Source organism: Phyllostomus discolor, chromosome 7, assembly GCF_004126475.2.
Source record: "Phyllostomus discolor isolate MPI-MPIP mPhyDis1 chromosome 7, mPhyDis1.pri.v3, whole genome shotgun sequence".
NCBI lineage: Eukaryota > Metazoa > Chordata > Mammalia > Chiroptera > Phyllostomidae > Phyllostomus > Phyllostomus discolor.
The window spans coordinates 96,885,522-96,909,558 of NC_040909.2; the positions used below are offsets into that span (position 1 = coordinate 96,885,522).

General features: G+C 41.4%; 1 protein-coding gene across 1 annotated transcript in view; it reads left to right on the forward strand.

The window, feature by feature from the left end:
• CLVS1 (clavesin 1) overlaps positions 1-24,037 on the forward strand; it is a 169,729-nt gene that overhangs the window by 143,288 nt on the left and 2,404 nt on the right. The window contains 2 exon segments of the mRNA XM_028533534.2: positions 1,001-1,111; positions 3,996-4,231. Coding sequence (XP_028389335.2) covers positions 1,001-1,111; positions 3,996-4,231 — 347 coding nt within the window.

A 24,037-nucleotide genomic window follows, 5' to 3' on the forward strand; every position in this document is an offset into this window, starting at 1 on the left:
TTCTGTCAGTTCTGGTTGTTATTCTGTTTCTAAATTGTTGTCCCTATCTTGGTTGTGCGAGGAGGCACAGTGTGTCTACCTATGCCTTCATCTTGGCCAGAAGTCTCGCTCCTTTTTTTTTAAATTCTATTAACCAAGATGAGTGCAATGCTGTCTGGGGAAGCCCCTCATTGGGACCCCAAGACTTGGTATGGTGGGAGTAGCTCAGGCTTTATGAACAAGGTCCCTTATCCTGTGAATCTAATTAGCACGGAGAGCAACTTCTCAGCTTCCAAAACACAAGCTTGTGCCTTAATCTGGATTCCAAAATTGGAACCATTTTCAAAATGCTCTTATTTCCTGATACTTACAAAATGTGTTATCTGCAGAAAAGAGGACCTCTATTAGGAGAATTAACTAGCCCATCAATCAACAAGTATCTTTTCTCTGGGTTCCACTATGCAGGTTGCAGGATGAAGTGAGGACCCAATTCTGTGAAAGGGTGCTAGTATGGGTAATGTAGGTTCCAGAGATCCTTTGAAATTCTTTTCCAGCCCCTTTCTACAGAGCCCTCACTCACCTAGGAAGTATAGCCATTGTCATGGTAATCCACAGGGAGGGTTGGAGCAGGTGAGCAGAGGACAGTTAAAAAGGGAGATCTTGTGGTTAGGGCTCCTGGGAGCTGAAGCCTGGGTTCCCTAACTCCACAAAGAATCCTGACTCTCTCCCATCTAGGCTGTATTCACTCTTGCCACGTGGGCGGTAACATAATTGTGACTTGGAAAAGATAGTCCTGGCACCCAATGCAGGATTTTTAAGTTGTGGGGTCAACAGGGTAGGGGCGTGGGCAAGGAGAATAGAGGAAACCTCCACAGATAGGAGCGGTGGGTTTGCTGTCTTTCCCCACCCTCAGCTAGGGCTTCAGAGAGAGGACACAGGTTGTTCTCAGGATTGCAGCTCTGCTGGCCCAGCCCAACCCCAAGTGCCTGCTAACTGGCCTATGTTTCTCTTTCCACCCCAGGACAGCTTTCCTGCCCGCTTTGGAGGAGTCCACTTTGTCAACCAGCCCTGGTACATTCATGCCTTGTACACACTCATCAAGCCATTTCTTAAGGACAAGACCAGGAAGCGGGTAAGGAAAAGAAATGCCCAATGCTTGCTAGGAATGCAGGATGAGTGGGGGAATTGCAATGTCCCTCCCCTCAATCTCTCACTCTCTCCTTCTCTCCTCATTTTTCTCTGTGGTTTTTGTACTTTTCTACAGTCCTTGAGCGTTTGAGCCTCAGCTGGAGTTTGCAAATGGCCTGGGTTCAATCAATAATTTAGTAGAACTGGGTTATTTTCAGAGTCCCAGCAAAATACCGAAGGAAACTATGAAGGCATGCAAACACCAGATGCCCATTTTACTGCAAATGATTGTGGAGTGATGAGGTCAAACAGCTTCCTGTTATTGGAATATTTTAATAGCCAGCATTTTGTCCTGCAAATGTAATATCATAATGAAAAATATTTATAGTTTATTTTTCCCCAGGACACTTGGGTCATAGCTGCCAAATCTATCACCTTTGAGGTTGGGGAAACATTCATTATAAATAATAATGGAGAAGGCTTTTAAAATCTTGATTGTATCAGCTGATGACATTTGAAAAGCTGGCCTTGTTTATGGCTTTTTGATTCATTGAGAAACTGAATATTCACTGACTGCTCTGAATCTATTTCCTCATTTATAAAATGGGGAATTTATACTAGTGCCCACATTACAGAACTGCTGGGGCAATTAGATGTGACAGCACATGAAAACAGGTAGAAGAATGCCACTCATGTAGGAGAGACTCAGTGGCTGTGATTTCTTTTTACCATTTATCTCCCTTTTCTTTCAAGCTTTCTGATGTCAGCTACTTTCTCAGGTCAAGAGCAACACCTTGGAAGGGTACCTGGCCAGGGGCATTCTTACAGCATCTTAAATGTGCCCCTCTGCTTGAGGCCCCCATGCTAGGGAAGAGCTCTGAGTATTGTGGGGGATTGATGATGTGAGGGAACCCCCCTGGCACATCGCGCGCGCGCACACACACAAACACACACACACACACACTATTCAGGGTTCCTAACTCCTTGACCTTAGATGCTTCCAGGTCCTTAGGAACACTGCAATAGGGTACAGGAGGAATCATTCTGCTGGCACTAAACAAATGTGGAATTGGGAATTAGAACTAGTCAGCCTCAGAAGGCAGAGACATTCTGGGACATTTTGCAGTCTGTCCGGGGCTCAGGACAGTGCTAAGAACCGAGACGTGCTCTAGACTGTTTCCAACATAGCTTCAGGTTTCCCACTGGCTTCATCTTGTACTCAGGAAGGAGCCAGCAAGAATTCCTCCCACCAAGCAATCAACATTTGGTGCTATGTCATAGAAGGGAGTTTCTGGAGCTCCGGGTGCAGAACAGAATTGTACAGGTAGAACAACCAATGTCCTACCCATTGAGCTTCTCCATCCCATGGAACTCCCAGGAAAGGGCCAGTTTCCAAAACTCTCCATGTCCTTCGAAGAACCAGAGGCGTTGAATAGGTAGATACAAATGTTTGCTCTTAATAGCAGGCTGGTATTTAGGTCCAACTCTTCTACATTTCAAATACTACAGTTCCTCCTGTGAGGTGTATTTCAAAAGCCAGAACATGTGAATTTCTTCAAAAGAAATAATTGTTATTAAAATTTGGTCATACCCAATCCAATTTCAGAAAATGTACAGTTTTCTTCTGAAGAATTTTAGCACTTAGCTTCTTGCCCCTTTCTTCTTTAAATGATGCCATTACATCTTAAGTTAAAACCAATACAACAGGACAAGATAATAAGTGTTTATTATATACTAATGTGGTATCCCATAATATAGTATATTGTTAATATAGTACAATATAGTACTTATATGGCATGTTATGATACTGTATTTACATATTTTGAAAATCACATGTACATTCCATAATGATTAACTGGGGGTGTGTGTGTACATGTGTGATGGTCCTATACTTATGTGTACTGAGCCTGCAACATGAAGAAGTGTGGAAATTAATGTCATTACACAGGTGTACTTTAAATGCACTTCCAGGAGTCAATTCCTAAATTGCAGGCAGTGGTAGTTATCAGCCTGTGTCTTATCTATCCACATTGTGCATTGGTAAAAAAATAGTTATAATTTGGGGCTGTTTTCTCCCCTGCTTGACCAATTTCCATCACCATCCATTATGTGTTTAGAAGGTGCAAACCTGCTTGGCGATTAGCCCTCAGTCCAGACCCGAATAGGAAATGGCTGCAATAATATTCCACGATAAATTCCCAGGTCATAGTTGTCAATTTCATTCACTGAGAATTGATTGAACTTTTACCTTGTGCCCACATGACCCTGGGAGCTAGGAGCAGATTAGAAGAGTAAGAAAACACCATCTTTTTCTCTGCATCTTTCTGTTCTTTTTGTCCAGCAAGACATAAATGAACAAATCACCAAAAAATAGAAGTTAGCAGCTAATAAGGAGTTAATTGGGGGGCAGGAAATTGGAGAACTAGAGTAGGCAGGTGTCACTGGGACAGACTTGGGAAGAAGCTGCCACTTGTTGTGGGCCTGGGAATAATGGGGAGCACTGAGAAGGTACAGAGGGCGGAGAATGCTCCAGGGGAGCGAAGAGAGTGATGCGGAGGTGTGTGGAAGCATGGTGGGGGCGTGGGTAGTCTGCTTCACTGCTCTTCTCAGTAGGAATAATTAGGGATGGCTGTCTCTGTAAATTTGGGGCCATGGCCAAATAATACCCAATTTGTTCATGAACTTCATTTTTAAGCACTATTAAATCAGCCCCTTTTCTGAGCAATAAATTAACATTTCATAAAGACAAAGCCATAGACACAAAACTGAGTGCCTACTTAAATGCCGTAATCAACAGCAGCACATCCAATTTGTCATTGGTGTATTAGCTTAAATGCTCGGTCATATGTTTTGGATTTTTTAATTGCTAATTATTTTTTTATTTCCAGATTTTCCTGCATGGGAACAATTTAAACAGCCTTCACCAGCTAATACATCCTGAATTTTTGCCCTCGGAATTTGGAGGAACCCTTCCTCCCTATGACATGGGAACTTGGGCGCGGACATTACTCGGTCCTGACTACAGCGATGAAAATGACTATACTCACACTTCCTACAATGCGATGCACGTGAAACACACATCCTCCAACCTGGAGAGGGAGTGCTCACCCAAGCCGATGAAGAGGTAAGGCCTGGTTTATCAGAGGTTCCCAGTCAGAGGTCGATGGGCATTTTTGATTTGGGCCTATTGTGGGTTAAGAAATTGAAAGCCTTGATGGGCACAGAACTTAAAAAAATTGCAATAAATACATTCTTAGCTGATTTCATCAAAAATGAAGCAAATGGGACTTGGGTGACCCAGAAATATTGTTCTGTTGTAAAAAAAAAAAAAAAAAAAAAAAAACTTCGAAAGGCTAGGACCTCACTTATGCCATGATTATAGCCTGAGTCTCTAAGGAGTCTGTTATTAATACACATGGACTGAGATGTTGGGCCTTTCAGACAGAGTGGATAGAAAAGCAACCTGCTAGAAAACGTCCCTACATCCATGTATTTGGGACCATTTATTGAGCATTTAGTTGGCTGCAGACACTGATCAGACACTGGGAGTATGAACAAGATTAAGACATCAAAAGAATGGAGAAGTGGCCCTGGGGAAGACCTGCCTAATACGACTTCCAGGAACCTATTTTTAAAGTGGTGACATTCGAGCTGAGCTCTGAAGGATGAAAATGACCAGTCCAGGCTTAGGAAAGCGGGGGAAGGCGTTCCAAGCAGAGGGAGACAGTCAGAGGCTTGGAGGCATGAGAGAGATGGGACGTTCTAGTGTGGCAGATAGGTGTGCAGGGGTTGGGGGATGATGGTGGACATGTCTAAAGTTCCAGAGATTGTTGCGTCCAGCTGGTGAAGTACATTGTATACTCTGCCATAGAAGAAGATTTTTTAAAAAATTGATATACAAGTAATATGTGAGTGCTTTCTTATCGTAAAAAGTAAAACCTTATTTTTAAGGCTAAATTCTCCTTCAACTACTATGCTTAATCCCAAACTCTCTCCATAGGTAACTGCTGTTTTCAGGCTGGGGTAGACCCTTCCACTTGGTTTTCCATACAGTACAGTGTCTTCCTGGCTAGGGCTACAGTGCCCTAGTGCCACAGACTAGGTTTCTTAAACAACGGAAATTTACTTTCTCATGGTTCTGGAGGCCAGAAGTCCAAGATCAAGGTGTTGGCAGGGTTGGTGCCTTCTGAGGCCTCTGTCCTTGGCTTGTAGGTGACCCTGTTCTCCTTGTGTCTTTACATGCTTGTCCCTCTTCTCTTATGGACACCAGTCATATTGGATTAGGGCCCACCTCACCTGACCTTAATTATCTGTTTAAAGATTCTATATCCAAACATAGACAGTTTGAGGTCCTGGGGGTTAGAACTTACACATACAAATTTTGGGTGAATATACTCCATCCTATAACCTATAGTTATATAACATTTTTCTGTTAGTAAATCTAGACTTAGTTTATGCTTTCAATATTGCATAGCACTCCAGAACATGAATAAATGAGATTAGCCATTTCTTTTTGATGGACATTTAGGCTTTAATCTTTTTCTCCATTCCACACAAGGCTCAATGAATGTCCTTGATATGCCTCTTCATTCTCACAGGAGAGTACTTCTGGGTAGACTTGGAGCCTGGAGCAGTGGGTGTGTGAGTTTTTAATTTTAGTCCACACTGCCTCGAGGCTCTCCAAAGCAACCATACTAATCGATACTCCCACCGAGAATGTGTGAGACTCTCCTTCCCCAAACCCTTGAAAAGTACTTAATATTATCTAACTTTTAGTTTAATCATAATCCATTTGGTGGGACAACTCCATATCATTCTTGTTTTCATTTGGATTTCCCTATCAGTCATCGTTAAGCAGAGAAATGACATACTAAGGTCTGAGTTGTATGAGGCTCATGGAATCAGCAGGGAATGGAGATGACTAGCTGTCAGAAGGCTAATGCAGGGGCTCAGTGGGCAAAGGAGGGTCAGAGCTGATGCAGAAGCAGTGGAAGACTGGCAGAATTCTGCAGACATTTGGGAGAGGAGGGTGTCACTGATGGGGTCTCCTACGGATAAGTGGGCTTATATTGATGTCCCAAACCAAGAAAGTATCTCTAGGAGGAAGATCTCTGCATTTCCTGCTCCATTGGGGATATTATACTCAAATGCCTAAAAAGCCTCTCTTCTGGGACTGGAAGCCTGTGAAAATGCATTCATTGGCCGAGAGGTTGGTTTTGTGTCTCTATAGTGAAGGGACTGACCTTGCTGGTATGAGTGAAATTGTCTGGTCTGGGTCCTGACTTACTCTCAATCAAGGGGATGCTCAATACGGACAGTCATAACAACTCAACTCACTCCAACTCCACTAACACTGTTTTGGGCACTTTACCTACATCATTAAGTCTTTAAGTCCTCACCACAACTACATAAGGAAGATAGTATCATTATTCCCATTTTACAAATGAGGAAATAGACACAGAGAGGTTAGGAAACTACCCAAGGTCACACAGCGAGTGAATGGCCAAGCTGGGATTCTGACCAATGCAGGCTGGCTCCATGCTCATGTTTGTGTCCTCTGTAACATAAGGCACACTGCCTGCTTTTCCTCATACAGCTTATCCTCAGCTCTAGTGCCAACCCCCTCCCAGCCCCTCATGGGCAGGGACAATGACACCTCATGCAGCCTGTCCCTGCCTGATCTCTAGAGTCTCAGATAAGGCCATCATATCCTTATATGTGTCTGAGCTTCCAAAGTCAAGTGGTATGAAATAGGAATTTAGCGTTCTTCAGGTGACCAGTCACAGAGTTATATCTCTTTGACCAGACACATCCTGACTCCAAGTTTCACCCCTGAGTTGATGTTGACAGAGGTGATGGCTTTCATTATTATGGTGACAGCTTTCATTCTTATGGTGAGAAGGTAAAATCTTTATCTAATTCTTATCCTCTTTGCAAGAGTCTAACTCAGTGTACAACACACAGCAGGTATGCTGTGCATGCTTGACACGTATGAATTAATCTTTAATGAAAGATGCTATCTCCAAAATCCATCCTTGGTGCATTTATCCAATTGCTTCAACCAAATCGTTAGCACTCAGATGGAGAGTTGATTTACCCTGGCTTTCCCAAGGCTGTCATGGATCCTGCCTTATAAAATCCTAGTAGAGGAGATAAGACCTGAACACAAATAACTGCAGGACAATACAGAACGGGAGAGGTATTGTACTTTAAAGGAGGTGTTAAGTACCTTCTCAGCGTTCTGAGGGAGCATCCACAAATTTCAACGAGGAAGATCTTTGAGAAATCCTCATGGAGGAAGTCACAGCTGACATGGGTTTTAGAGTTGCAGAGTCATGAGAGGGATGCCACGTTGCATGCACATCTCATAGCATTACTGGGACCACCAAGGTGTCCTGCTCACTCTTGCAGCCTTTGCTGCAACATCCTTGACCTTTTGCTTGGGTATTTGAGGCATCAGCAGGATGAACAGTGAGATGACTGGTACCACAGTGACAAGGAGGGACAGCGGCTGATGTTGGGCTGTGCCTGCCATAAGGTGCCTTGAATCTGCAGTGACCAAGGAAATTACAGGGACAGAGGAAGCACCATTCACAGCATCTTTTGATTCCTCAGAATCTACAAGGACATGGAAAAATCAAAAACAGAATTGGAAGAGGCCTTAAAGATCACTTCTTTTGTTTCCCACCTGATATGGTTGTCAGTTCTGTAGCACAGGCTGTTTGTCCAGCCACAGTTTGCATCATCCAGGGATGGGAAGGCAGCATGTGCCCTGCAGTACGGCTCTAGGAAGTACCTCCTTGTTCTGAGCCCAATGACCTGGGTCTGTCTTCTGGAACAATGCTTGTATTTTCTATAGTCCTATCCCCTGCCATTGTCTCCAGCAGTCCGGTTATTCCTTCTATTAATTTTCCAAGTAAGCATTCAAGGCTAAGCACTAAAAGAGAAACTGCAAGCCTGATGATAGTGGAGCCATGGCTCCTTCTAGAAGCCAGGAAATTACAATGGCACAAAAGCACATTTTTACTTCCCTTGTGCAGCAAGTGAGCTGAATGGAGTTATCACTACACCCAGCTGTGATACGGCCTCACCACCCAGGCCAAATGGAATCATTCCAAGGAAAAGCAGACCCAGAGTGCCTTTGAAGACACACAGATAGGTGTTTAATGTGCAGAATCCCTGACGGGGATCAGTGATTTTGCCCACCCAGGCCTTATCCATTCAACAAATATTTAGTGAGCATCTCCTTCCTGAGATCACAGGTCCCTGTCTTGCATGGGATCAAAAGAGCAGTGTCAGTAAAACACCTCAGTAAAAAAAGTGACAGCATTATACCATTCATGCAGAACAGCACACACATTACATTTTGGCTATGAGTCCTTTCTGACTTTCCCAGTTGATGATTTCTCATAGCAACGATTCTGTTTCCTGCATTACATACAGGGATGGGCAGAAGTAGGCTTACATTTGTGAGTACAGTAGAACACAGTTTATTCTTGTACTATTATTTATTCTTGTACCATTATTTATTCTTGTTGATTTTGTATTATCTTCCATGTGAACAACTCTAAACCTCCTTTTGTGTACTCTTGGATTTACATTTAAAGGTGTTTGTTCCCAAGTTTTTTTTTTTTAAGCTATAGGATTCCACCGTTCATATAGGCAAAATGTTCAATTTTTGTAATAACCAGGGAGGTCAGGGTTAGATTTTGTTGCAGCTGACTACAGACAAAGTTGGGCTGAGTATATGTAATCATTGCTGTTTTTATTTATTCATTAAACATTTAATACTTATCAGAGATCCAGAAAATTATTTGTGAGAAAAAGGCCTAGAAAACCCATGCTGTACCTCTACTGCCTCTAGTAAAGAATGGCCCCAGTTTTCAAATCCACCCTCGTGGGTCATTCCTACTACCCTCTGCAGTCAGTGAGCAAAGGGGCCAATACTTTGGGGTCTTGTCCAGCTGTACCGTGATAGGATTTCTTTTGATCTTTTTGACCAAATGCCTTCATCCTTATATTCCCTAAATACCCCTGCTGGACTTCATGTGAGAAGGTGTCATAAAGACATTGTTAGCTATCTGATTTTGGGGGAGGGGGTATAGTGGGAAGAACATATGGAAAAGCCTGGATCAATTTCAGATTTCTGAGCCAGAAAGAAATTTTAGGCCATGCTACACCCTCTCGGTCCCTACCTGGGTGGTAAAAGTCAGTTCAACTGTTTTTTGCTTTCAATAGAATTGGCCATGACCTTGGTGATCTTTCTGCATGTAGCCCTCTTTTTATAGGGCGAATGTATGCATTTGCTGGATAACTATTCATTTCCAGCAGAAGCAATACATCATCATGAAATACAATCCATACGAAAAGAAGGAGGGGTGACAGTGTGGGAGAGGGAGGACCCTTTTCTTCTAAGCAAAAAAAGTCCTGTTTTACCATGTGGCCTGGGAACAGATGTCCCATATGGACATTATGTTCAATAAAATTATCTAATGCTCATTTCTTAATAAAAGACCCAGTCTCTGCTGGTCCCTAATTGTCTTGTGATGGGTTTCCAGTAAAAAAGAATGGAATTTATTTATCTTGGGGTCTTATTCCTATTCAGGCAACCAGAGACTGAGACATCATTGCTTCTAGAAGCAAAGACCTCTTGGGCTAGTCCTAAATGCCCAGTGTTTTATGCAGATTTTTGGGTACTGTCGTATTTCACGGATCCTAACAGGAATTTGTTAACATTTCTTAAATAACAATAACAAAAAATAGCTGCTTAGCCTCATCATTGCTTGCATATCTGGCTGAGATGCAGCTTTGTCTTCTGTGGCATAAATGAAGGAGCCATCTCCTTGCAAGCACATCCTACACAGCCACACAGTGTTAGAGGGAAAGGACATCCGTGCAACGAATTTGGTCAATAAGAAAATGAATGGAACTAGAAAAATGTTTTCTCTTCTTTTTCAAGAATGACAAGACAAATTCTGAGATAAACTGTTCTGAGCTCCTGGCAAAGCAGAAGTTGGGTTGAATTAGAGGGAAATGAACACACGTGGGTGAACTGCCTGGGTGCAGTTTCAAACTCAAACAGCTTGATTACCCACAGTGTACATTCTGAGAGAGACTCTCGTTTGCCCAAGCACCACATTCCCATGCAAGTACTTGGGAAGGGAGATGGAGTCCAGGCAAGAAAAACAAAGAACATTTCTTCCTTGTGAGCATATTTCTGTTAGTAAATAAACATTTTGCTGGATCCCAATAATGCTGTTGCTGTGTATGCCCAACGTCTAGCCAGCAGTGAATCTCTCTTACAAGCTTGAGTGATCATAGCATGTGATAAAAATCTCTTTGCAGTGTCATTCTGAGAACCAGGAGCTGTCTGTATACACAATTACAGTTTCTTTTTAGATTTAGGCAAACCTTATGGTAGAGAGCATTTGGGCTTACTGTGTGTACACTGTGGTGTTCGATTCTCTGTGTCAAGGCCATAGGGAGTGTCGTGGAGCTTCCAGCATCTCACTGGAAACTCCTGTGTTCCTGTCACGGTGGTGATTGACCCGGGAACCCTGCTCTACTTTGCTCCCCTGCTTTTCACGATGGGCTTTGGAGGTGCCATGCGCCATGTCCTAATCCCTGCCTGCCTGCTGATGCTGCGTGACTTTGACACGGTGGTTACGCTTTTCCTCTCTCTGTCTTTATTTTCCAATTTTACTCAACACGGGTCCTCTTCTTTTTCTTCTACTGATTTTTTTAGTTATGTGACCTTGGGCAAGTCACTCAACCTTGCCACGTCTTGGCTTCCTCAATTATTAAATGGATATAACCTCAGGGGTCAGTGTTAGAGTTGAATGACAGAACGGTGAGAAAGTACACTGCAAAGCACTAAAGAAGAACAGCTTGATAAATAGCACTTTCTTCCCAAATGCTGCACATAAGGATTTCCATTTTGTAGAATTTTGATTTCTTTGCCAATGGAAGCTTCTCCAAACAACAAAAATTCTCACCCTTCTAACAGAGAAGCAGGAATAATTAGGCTTTGTGATTTGAAGGGAGATGCCTTGAATTCCTGGTTAGAAGTAAGATTTACATTGGCCATTTCCCTTTTTCCCTTTTTTTTTTATGCATAGGGCCAGCATCGGGCCTTTTGTATCTTTGGAGCACTGGACCCAGCCTGTGGCCAGACAGGGTAGGTACAGGGCACAGAAAGTAAAGCCAAGCCGAAGGAGACATTAGTGACATAGACCCCTTTGCCTCTCTTCCTTGTTGTCTGTCAAACTGACCTCCTCTTTACCACCCTGCCCTGCTCTCAGCCTGTCTGCCCCTTTCTGCCTTGGATGACACTTACATCTCTATTGGTTTTTGATAGTGATGCTCCTTTCTCTCCGTCCATCTAGACTGTTATCCATATGGTCTTGTGTACAATCTTTAAAAATTGTAATGATGCCTCTCCTTTGCCCAACAGCCATCAAAGACTTCCCTCTGGTCTGCTGCATCAGATAAAGGCTGCTCTCCTGGAGGGCACGCCCTGGCCACACTGGCTTCCATCCACCCCCTCAAGGCGCCAGGTCTCTTCCCTGCCCTGGGATGTTCTTGGCCTCACTTGTGGCCAACCCCTTATTCATCAGATGGTGGCTTCTCCATTCACTCCCTTTCCATCCTGCTGAGCCCCTTCCTCCCCAGTCTGCTATTCTCTACTACTGAATTCTGTTTCTTTTTTAATAGGGGCCACAATTTCATAATTGTATATTTGTGGGTTCTACTTGTATATTAAATCACCCTTCTATAGATTATGTACTCTCTGAAGGCAGGGACTGTGCTATTTTACTCACCAATATATATCCTGGACCTCACATAGTTCCTAGTATATAAAAGAGACTTAATACATATTTTCTGAAGAAGGAAGGAAGAGGGGAGGCAGAGAGGGAGAGAGAAAGAAAGGAGAAGGGAGATAGGAAAGAAGGAAAAAGGGAAGAAACTGTATGACAGCAAATGCTGTTGGAACAAGGTACTTTGTAGAGTGAGGAGAAAGTTATTGTCAACTATCCGTAATGGAATAAGACAGTAACATTGTCGTTGTAACTAGAATTTGAAATTACCTTTAGGGCTATCAATAACTGACGCCTTAATCTTACTGTTTCTCCCAATTTCTGAATTTCCATTAACAATTAACATTTATAATACTTATGTATTTGAAAATTGTATTCATTTATTTATTTAACAAATATGTATTGAGTTCCTACTGGGCACCAAGATATAATATAGAATAGAGAGCATTTAAGAGACCAGGATCTGAAATCAGAGTCTGGATGCAAATTAGTTGTGGAATGACCTGAGTAGCTTTCTCTTTCTAATGGGAAGTAGTCATAGATCTGCCTATTTCTTGTGCTGTGAGGATTAAATGAGGTGAATGCAAGTGTTAGCTGCTGAGGCTGGAGTGGTTCTCAGGGCAGATGCTGCTCCTTCTCTGTGGTCCGTAGTCTACTAAGAGAGATGGACTTTAAATACTATACAGCAACTTTTTCACAATCACCATGACAAGAGATTTGAAAATTACAGCATGTCACAAGGGTATATATTGGGGTTCCTGATCTAGTCTGGGAGGTGATGGGCAGGAAGGGCTCTTCAGAGGAAGCTACATGTAAGCTGAGGCTTGAAGGATGAGCAAAATAATTTCCCAGGGAAAAGGAAGAGAAGTAGGAGCAAACACCCTGCACTCAGAGAGGAAGGATGAGTTTCAGGGAGTTGCATGTTTACCAAGATGTAGGAGAGCGGAAAGTAAGGAGATTAATGGCTGAGAAGGTATGCAGGGCCAGGTAGTCTTCATAAAGAAACTGAATTTTATCCTATAAGCAAAGGGCACTCATAGAAGAGTTTTAAGCAGGGGAGTCACATGAATATATGAGTTTATTAAGAAGCTCACCCCGTCTCACAAGAAAAATGGACTGGAATGGAGGGGAACATACTGGGGCTCCTGCAAAATGAGATCGCGGCAATAGGACCAGAGAGGTGAGAGCGACAGTACAGAGAAGACAGACTTGAAAATATGTAGTGAGTGAAATCAACAAGACCTCATGATCAAGTGGTTGTAAGGAATAAAGAAAAGAGGTTTCAGGAGTCACTGGCGGTCTCTGGTACATGTCGCTGGATGGAGAACATTCCTGTTCCCCAAGATATGGAATTGTGGAGGAGGTGGTTACTGGGGAGAAGGTCAAAAGACATGACACTTCATCCTTCCTGAAACTCTCCCTCTATCCCCTTGGCTTCAGGGACACCACATCCTGTACACCTTCTACCGCTTCCAACACTCACCCTGGAACTCTCCCTCCTGTGGTTCATATTTTTTTATGTGTTTGAGTTCCTAGTTTATGACAATTCCAGAAATCTCTTCTGAGCTTTAGAACTATATATATAACTGGCTAGGTTAGCCCTCACATTAACTGTGTTCAAAACTGAATTCATAACCTCCCCCCTTCCCCAATATTATTGATTCTACAGATCTGGATGCATTATTGTGAAATACAAGGTTTGTGTGTGTGTGCGTGTGCATGTGTGTGTGTGTTTAAATCAGCTAGTATCTTTAATTGGAACCAAAGTAAAACAAAGATCTAAATTGAATAGTAGTAATCCTTCACCTCGGTGTAGGTGCACCCTCACTAAAGCAGGAGGAATCTGCTTCCTGTCATGTCCTGATTCATTTGCTTCCTAGCACTTCCCAATTTCCAGAACTTTCCGTTTGCTTCCTTGTTCATTGTCACTGTTGGCCTTTCCCCCCAGTTCTGAAACAGATGTTTCCTAGACTTGTTCTGAGGGCTCTTGAAAACTGACTTTTTCAGGTTTTACGAATTAAAAACAATTTAAAAATAGATAATTTAAAATAGGTTTAAATTAAATAAAATAGATTATTCCCATGTTGCAAATAAAGTGGGTAAGGTATACACAGGTTAAAGGATTTACCCACAAAGAGCAGGTGGCAAAATGTAAATTCAGTTCTCTCTATTCCAGGTCAGATGTTCTTTCTCCTGTATCATATTTGTTCTTATATTATTTGGGCCTCCCTCCCTCCCTCCCTCCCTCCCTCCCTCTCTCCCTGCCTCCTTCTCTCCTTCTTTCCTTCCCTGCCTCTTTTCACAGAGGTTTATAGAGCGCATTCTTGGGCATTTGCCTTTTCTCAGCTGTCATGGATGAAGCTGTTCCTGCCAGCCCCGCATTGTAACCCTGTCTCTAAGACCCAGTTGCAAAGCAACTTCCTCATCATACTGTCCTTACAATGTGCTGTTCCTAAACCCCATCTGAGTAGAGATGGATACTCAGAAAAAAATTGATACTCAGGCTAATCTAATAAAGGAAGATCTATTAACACGCAATTTAGATCCATTAATATACTGTCATTTGACTCAAAAAAATAGGCCCATGAAAGGTAGTTTTAGTCTAGAAAACTAGCTATCCTTTCCTAACTCCAAGGGTATGAGTCATCTTCATTGTCTCAGCTGTTGGCAACTTCTGATATTTTCCTACCTGCTTCAGAATGTCATATTCTAGTTCTACCAAAGTCCCTCCACTCAAGCTACACACCACCAAATGAAGGGGGAGGAGAATAATTAGACACAATCAGGATGCTCTGAAACTGACTGACAGCTCTGTGCAGGTGTAACTCCAGTGAAACATGACTCCATTCAAGCAGAAGGTGCAAGCACCTGCAGCCATTTGCTGTGTCCCTATTTAAGTTCTAATTGGTAGAGGAGAAATTCTCCAGAAATACCTGCATGTTAAAAACATATATTTCACACTCCTTCTGACCATATCAGAATCCCTGAATCCACAACCAAAGTAAACAGAGCACTGTGTTCTGTTTCCCAGAACTTGGCAGATCTACACACACGGAGGTTACGGAGAGACTCCAAGGCTAGTTGTTGGTTCAGATATAGGCTGGGCCATGAGATGTATGCAGACCTTCCTCTGATACCCTGAGCTCTGACAAAGGATTTGGGCACAACATACACTGGTTATGACCTTGAATTCTCTCACACTTTGGTTGCACCAGGACCACTCTGCTTAAAGGCATTCTTTGGTAAATTGCTCAGTAAAATCAAGAATCCTTTTGTAATGCAATTAATCTGTTCCATATACATTCTCTAAGTGTGCCATCTTTTCTTTGGTTTTCTGCAAGTGGGCAGACATGGGCTGTCTCTGTTATCAGGCCAGGCAGAGTGTCAGTGGTTCATGTTCATACTCAGGGAGATGTTAGGAAAATGATAAACCCGTTCAAATTCAATCATTTCTCCTTCAGAGAACTCTAAGTGCTTTAGTATATCTTATATCTGTCATAGCCTGGTGGAGTATATGATAATATTCTCTTATTTTACAGATGCAAAGCTGTGAATTAGTATAACAGGAATACACAGTTTCATAAACGGCAATAAACTCCTGTGTAAATGAATTAAACAGAATGTCCAGTTGCAGCTGCCAGTTTCCACCATGGCCTTTTTTGGCTCCCTCCCTGATTCCTTCTTCCTCACGTCCAAGGCCCTGGACTGCTTTGTCTCCTGGCAGACGAGCTCTGCTCTCAATTAGGTCTAATCTGCTCCTTTTCTCCACACCAATCAACTTCCCATGTTGGCTGACTACAGTTCTGCAGAGGTGTTCCCAGGAATGTGGGTGAATGTTATACATTTAAAAGAAAGAAGCTTGAAGTATTAAATACCCTACTGGTCATTATAGGTGAAGGTATGATTGTATAACCTGTAATTCTTAGAACACTTTCTTTTCCTGAATGAAGTTCTGCTATTTTTCTCTTCCAATTTCATTCACTATGCTTAAAATAAAGTTTTAATAAATAATAGGTAATTATATTAATCATTGGATTCATCAATAACAATAGGAGAAATGCTTCTCTGGGCACTTGAATATTAACAACTCCTGATATGTATATATACGTAATACACATACATACATACACATGTGTGTATATATATATACATACATATATATGCCTGTGTGTATCCTTTGGCTAACCATCCTTTGGTTTCTTACCAAGTTGTATATATTTCTCATACAGTATAGCATAGTGTTTAAGAACATGGATTCTAGAATCATAGTTGGGTTTAGATTCTAGTTCTACAACTATCTGTGGAAACTTGTGTAAATTAATTAATTCACTAAGGCTGTTTCCTGATTTGCAAAATGGAATTAACAATACCAGCCTCAACCCTGGCTGGTGTGGCTCAGTGGATTGAGTGCCAGCCTGAGAACCAAAGGGTCACTGGTTTGATTCCCAGTCAGGGCACATTCCTGGGTTGTGGGCCAGATCCCCACTGGAGGGCGTGTGGGAGGCAACCACACATTGATGTTTCTCTCCCTCTCTTTCTTTCTCCTTTCTCCTCTGTCTAAACATAAAAAAACAAAAACAAAAACAAAACCCACCAGCCTCAGGAGAGTATTGTGAGGATTAAGCAAGGACAATGAAGGCCAAATACTTAGTGCAGAACCCAGCAGATAGCAAGTACTCAGTAAATGGTGACTGTTGTCAGTGATGATGATGGTGGTGATGCTGCTGCTGCTGCTGCTGTTGATGATTCTGATTATAACCAGCCATGGTGATGGAAAACTCTCTTGTAGGTGACAATTCTAGAAAAATCCAAATAAAATTGAAGTCTTTTTTTCCCAAAACATTCTTAAACTGATTTCAGTTGGGACAACAAGATCTACTGATTGCTGATTGGAATTTTTGTACACAATGGAACACCCTTGATGGCTACATGTCAGAGGAGAGCTACTTACTGCAGTGGGATACTGTGACTTTGACAAGAGACCATTTGTAACAATAGGATACCTGAAAGAATCTAAAACACTTTAACAATGACACAGAAAAAGAGTTAAATAGCACCTGGCAGCTTTGAATTCAACATTTAGAAACTTATGGAAGTGAAAAATATTTTTAAAAGGTAAACCTTTTTGGCTGTGAAACTAAATGTACTGGGTACATACTAAATTCAGGAAGGTGTTCTGCATCTCACCATCTTTTGTCATTTTTAGTATTGTTATGCTTTTTTTTCAGAAGGAGGTAAAAACCAATGCTGAGGTAGAGAGGTAGCCTGTTTGAGCAAACTAGCTTCAAGTCTGAATTGCAGGACTTTGAAAACTGAAGTCTGTTTTCAAGAACAAAAGTGACTGTAACCTGGTGTGGTGGAGTTCTGGAAATCTTTGGGGTATATGTGTAAGGTTTTCTTAGACCCCGCCAAGGAAATAAGCAGCCAATTAGCCATGGAAACAGGCAGATGAGCTTTATTGTGGAAGTTTGTGCTCCCGGGCGACGTTTTCCCCGCCCGGAGAAGGGGCTAAGAAAAGACCGCGCAGGAGAAGGGAAAGGCTGGGAGTTTTTATATGGCTGGACTTCGCGCGGGACCCAAGGATTGGTTCTTGGTGAACAAAGAAGCAACTTAGCATTGGTGGCTCCTGGTCTGATGTCAGTCACCTCTTCTGGGTCAGAGTTCAGTTGCCATATTACTTGTAGTCCAAATGGTGGCCATATTTGTAGTCCAAAATGCTAATTGTAACTAGATGCCCACTTGTCATACCCTGCCCATCCTGACAATATGTATTACCTCACCCACAATCAGCCTTTTACAGTAGAAGAATGTGGTGTCAGAAAACTGAGGAGGATGCTCTGTAGAGTCCCACAGCGAGTAGGGGACATGGATGGTGACAAGAAGAGGCCCTTAGGCTTCGTTCCTAGCCCAGCCCACTCCCACCAGTTTACCTCTCAGAGCGCCCTTGTAATGAACAGCAGAAACAACAAGCAAAAATCTGGATTCGTAACATAAAGTTCACATTAAACTTGGTCTATGTTCAGAAAGAATATTTCTTCAAATATTTTAAATTTCTTCCTAATGTTTTCTCATGTTACTTACTCATTTACAGATTAAAAATGTATGTGTTTACTTTATCTAAATGATAACAAATTAGCAGTCTTAACTAATGAAGATTCTTTCTAATTAAAATTCAGGCAAGAACAGCAACAGAATACAGCTCTTGTGTCACATGAGTCTTTGTGAGGTCAGTGTGAGGATTAAAGAAATTAATATGTGGAAAGGCTTACAACAGTAAATACTAGCAGTATCAATTAATAGTGTTGCTGAGGCTCTTTAAGATGACTATGAATTTTTAAATGAGGATTAATATATCACTCTGGGTTCAGTGACAAGCTTGATAGAATAAATAAGGTTCTAGACCAATGTGGGCTGATAGAGACACCGTGTGAGTCACGTATATAATTTTAAGTTGTCCTGTAGCCATGTCACCAAAGTAGAGAAAAACAAATGAAATTAATTTAATAACATGTACAAAAATTATAGTTTCAACATGTAATTTTAAAAACTCTTAATGAGGTGCTTTACATTCTTTTTTCTCATCCTGCCTTTGGAATCCAGTGAACACATGACCTCTATTGCCCACCTCAGTTCAGACTGACCTGGTTTCAGGTCTTCTGTGGTCCCATGTGTTAGGGCTCTGTGTTGGACAGGGCTGCTCTTGTCCTATTTACATGTGAGCCCAATTCCACAAAAGCAACCTGGTTTTATCTTTTCTAAAAGTGCACTTGCTTTCTGTTGGAATTTTCTTCCTTGTTATCAGAAGGGTAGTCCATGCCAAAGCCCATCAGAGTTAAATATAAATACATTATACATTTAAATTTGAGTTATAGTACATATAGGCAAGAACTGAGTTGAATGTTCAGCTCACTTTAAAAATAGTCCCCTGAAAAAGGAACAGAATACTTATTTTTCTTCTGTTTTCTTTATATTTCAATAAATAGTAGTGTATTGTGTTGTCAAATTAAAGGGAGGTTTATTTTTTTATTTTTTCACTTTGATAGTGAAAAGATTTGCTGCTTTACATGAAAAACACTTAGACTTATGTTTTTTTAAAAACTCATTTATTGTGTTTAGTAAACATGGATTGTTCCCGTTGAGCATAACCATGTTGCCTGTAAGGGTGATTTTGATTATGAACAGTATGGTAGCTGAAGAGAAGAATCTATACATGTCTTAAAAATATCCCTTAAGACTCCTTATTGAGGACATTATTGAAGGCATTATGACAGAAAGAAACCCTTGTTGCTTCAAACATTTGAAAACAACTACAAATATGTTGCACTGGAAGCTACATGAATACTTACTAATCAGGTGAAAATTTGTTAACTCTAAAAATTGTTTAAGATATAAGATAAGGTAACAAGGTTAGCTTTCAGGTGGAACAGTCTCATCAGTTATTTTAAATTTTAAAAATATCAGTCTTTTTATTATTTTTTTAAAGATTTTTATTTCTTTATTTTTAAAGAGGGAAGGGAGGGAGAAAGAGAGAGAGAGAGAAACATCAATGTGCAGTTGCTGGGGGCATGGCCTGCAACCCAGGCATGTGCCCTGACTGGGAATCGAACCTGCGACACTTTGGTTCGCAGGCAACGCTCAATCCACTGAGCGATGCCAGCCAGGCTCAGTCTTTATTTTGAAATGTAAGTCTTGCATTTAGTGTTAGGTTCCATGGTGCATCAGTACACACGATTCCCTCTTACAAGTTTTATAATGAGGCTTTGAGCTGATTCACGCTTAGTAGGTCAATTTGTAAATTAACTCTTCTTGGAATTTACTTACCCTTGGAATCAGTAAAGATTACACCATGGCTATAGATCTTTGATGATATGAAGTGAGGAAAATTCCAAATTTTATAGGGGAAAAGAGGAAGGGAGAAGGTAGAAAGGAAGAGAGAAAGACAGGGAGGGAAGGATGTGGGTAGAGGGGGAAGGAGAGGGAGGAAGAAAGAGAATATAGTAGGAAAACAAAATGTGGCTATCAAGGCTAGAATGTAGCCTTTGTTAGGGTAGTTTGCTACACCACTGAGATAATGATGGCTGAAATAGTTCAAATCCCTCCCCTGCCTGCCCTTGAGGTTAAGCTGACTTTCAGAGCTGGAAAGAGGACCCAAGAGGGAAGTCAGAAATGTTTATTTTAGCTGAAGTGTTAAGCTTCTTTTGAGAAGGCAAAGCCCCTGAGTGGAGAGATTACCACTAAAGTGATCTGGACAAGGAATGGCAAGGCCAATGGCTCCTCCAAGGTTAATACTCTAAACCCACAATTCCTGAGCACACTGTTTATAAGTGGTGGAGACATTTTTATCAGTGCACAGTTGATCAGTCTTCCCAGAAATCACTTGGACTCAGCTAAATGGACTGTGGGCAAGATTTTTAAAATTGTGGATGTTTCTCCTGGTTTCATTTATTTGTACTATTTTTTCTTTTTAATAGAACATTTGCTTTATATTTTTCCAATGAATTTCAAATCATTCGTAATATGGTATCACTTACATCAAATGATCATTGTGTGATCAGGCACATGGAATTATGTCCTGCTGAAAGTAGAGGCCATGTCATCTTCTCCATCAGGGAAAATGTAGATGAAAACTTATGTGGTTCTGCATGCTCAGCTCCTCATTGTTCAATTGTGACCCACCATTCACATAAGACATATAGTTTATTGGCTGAGATAAGAACACCTGCATGCTGTACCTGCTTTTGGTACAGGTATTGAGAGAAATCACATAGTTCAATTTGACCCCAGGGGGAGGGGAGAGCCACCTGAACAAAGACTGTGAATGATGTCATTGTGTGAATGATAGCTTTGCTCTCTTTTTCCTTCAAAAGCTAATGCCTCCCTCCTCCCAAAGCCCTCTCCTCTAGATACTATCAGAGTAATCCCATGTCTATTTGTGGGTCTAGGGCTGGGTAACTAAAGCAGTATTTTCACAAAAGAATGAAGGTTTCTCAACATTTGGTCTCAGTCCCTGGCATATAGCAGGAAACATTCACAACATTTGCTATCATAAGGAGTATAAATAAATGACTGTTTGAAGATTCAATATGTAAGAATTTTGTTTTTCAAAGTGGCTCCCAAAATAGGGGCAGGGAAAGTTTGGAAACAAATTCAATATTCATTAAAATTACAGACAATAATTTGGACAGATAATAAATTTCAAGATTCAAAAGGAGGCAGATAGGTGCAAATATGAACCAACTTTTAAAAGATGAAATTTGCCCTGGGTGATGTGTCTCAGTGGTTGGAGTGCCAGCCTGTGAACCACAGGGTTACTGGTTTGATTCCCAGCCAGGGCACATGCCTGGGTTGCAGGCCAGGTCCCCAGTAGGGGCCACGCGAGAGGCAACAACACATTGATATTTCTCCCCTTCTTTTTCTCCCTCCCTTCCCTTTTCTCTAAAACTAACTAAAATCTTTTTAGAAAGATAATTGAATATTCAAATAAGCACCTTCAAGATGGGAGAGAAATGGTTCAACAGATGCATGTGTAAATGTAGCTAAATTTTCTCTCAGCACTGTGTCGTATGAGTGCCAGAAAGACTAATGCAATTCTAGGTGCATTTTCATTGCCACAACAGAAGCATACAAAAAGGAAAGAAAGGAAGCAATAATTTTACTTTGTTTTGAGATGATACCCTGTGGGCAACCAGTTGATGAAGAGATGGAGGAGGGTGCTGGAGTGAGGAATTTTAGAAACCTTGGCACAAGAGGACTCTGGTTAGCCTTGGTGAAGGTGATGAGAGGGCTGGAGGACACTGAATACTTAGTCTGTTATATGGGCCTAATGGCTCCAGCAGACGGAACCAGAAACAGTCTATAGAAGTTGCAAAAGGTTTTAGTTCAACGTAAGGAAGAACTTTTAGCCGAGTTGCCCCTCTAGCGGCTGGGGGAGTGTGGTTCTCAAGTTGGATATATTCAAGAAGCTGCATGGCCCCTTACTGAATAGCTCCTATTGGGTTACTCTACATAAAAGTCCCTTTTAACTCTATGGCTATGATTCATTTGCCATGTTGTAAAATAAAGCCACCTAGCATGAAAGAAGAGAAAAGCCATGTAAGATCTCTAAAATGGAATGGCCGTCAATATCGCCTATTTTCACCGGAGCCTTTGGGGCAAAGTACTTAGGCAGCTGTCCGAGGTGCTGGGGGCGGGGGTGGTGCGCTGGGTGTGCAGTTGTGCTGCTCTGGTTTTCTTCATGCCTGTTTGGGTGTGTTCTCATGTCTTCTGGATTTTTGGCTTTTCTGCTTCAGATATAATCTATTGACATCCACCCCACCCCTGTGCACATCAGGGCTTTAACTAATGCAAAGAGAGAGACAGAAAATGTGTAAAAGAGCTGGGCTACCTGGGGCTTCCTCGTCCTGTCCCAGGGAAACATGAATCCATTTCATTTTCAAAGGTTAGGCTTCCTATTTAGAGTTGAACTGTTTGATTGGGTTGATATTTAGAGTAGAGACCCATTGTTTTGAGACAACTGCATGAATTTGCTTGCTGGGTTCTTGATTTTATGCATTCTATGGCACATACATATCCTGGGTGGAGATAAGAATCCTAGGCAGAGAATTATTTGTACAGTGAGGGGGAAGAAACACTAACTACTTTAGATAAACAGCTCTGCAGCCTTAGACGTACCCAGGACCAGTGTGATGGTGACAAACCTGTCCTGTTCTCCACTCTGTATTTTTTTTTTTTTTTTGCTTTTCCTATGCTACTTGATTTTTTTGTTGTTGTTCTTTGGTATTTTCCCCCATCTATAAAATGGAGACAATAGTGCCATTCTTTAGGATTATAAAAACAAGTTAATACATGTAAAGAACTTACAGCAATGCCAGGTGCATATACTAGTGTAATTACAGCTTGTTTTGGGGGGTTTTTAAGACCACCCTCAAGTTTGATAATTTTGCAGGAGGACTCACAGAACCCAGAAAAGCTGTTATATTCACAGTTATAGTTTGTTAGAGCAAAAAAGAAAAAAAAATACTGATTAGAATCAGCAGAAGAAAAAGGTGCAAAGGGTGGAGTCAAGGCTCGCTGGACCAGTCCCAAGCTTCCAGTTGTCCTTCCAGTGGTGTCACATGAACAGAGGTTAATTCTCTTGGCAATGATGTATGGCATGTGCAGTGTCACCAATCAGGGAACCTCACCCATGCCTTGGTGCCCTGGGCTTTTATTGGGGTAGAGGAGGTCAGTCACATAGGTACAGTGTGTGTGTGATTGATCTTAGCTGCTCAGTCTTCAGCTCTTCCTCCTGCTCCTCCCCACCATAAGAGGTCAAACTGATGCTGTGTGATACAAAGCCCAGGCATACAAAAATGGGCATTCAGTGTCAATCGTATTGTGGGCATACTACATGACATGGCCCAAAGTCTCAGGTATACAAGGACACTCTTACCAGGCAGGATACCCCAAGGGTTTAGAGGAGGAAGGCAGAGTCTATTCTAAGACCCTTGGAATGTGGAGGGCTTGGGCAACTCAGACCTATGGAGTTAACCATTTACTGCACATATTTGTAAATTTTGCTTGCTTGTTTGAACAATATAATTCAACCATTCTTTTAATGTTTTGACTGATTTTCTTTTTAGTATGTGAACATTTACTGAATGTTTACTATGTGGATAGCTCTTATAACTTTCTTTTTATAAGCTGGAAAATAATTTTAAGTTTCAATCCATGTTATAAATTCAGGAAAGAAATGGCTAATGCTCCAATATGAAAGGACATATCAGAAACTAAAGATCACTACTATAATTGCCATAATGGTGATAATAGTGTCCTCCATAAATCTTAACTACAATTACATGTCAAATGCATTATGTATATTAGTGGAGTCTTTATCAACAGTGGGAGGTAGGTGATAATTCTATTTTACAGGTAAGAGAATAAAGGTCCAGAATTTAAAAATTCCTCAGCCAGTAAGTAGAGTCTGTACTTACTGTCTCATTCCAAAGCATGACAATTTCATCATGCATGACAGTTTCCTATGACTTTGAGAAACAAAAGCTCTAAGAAGTATTTAAAAACATTAAAAATCAAACAAAATTAATTTCACTGTATACACTTTAAGATCCATAGAA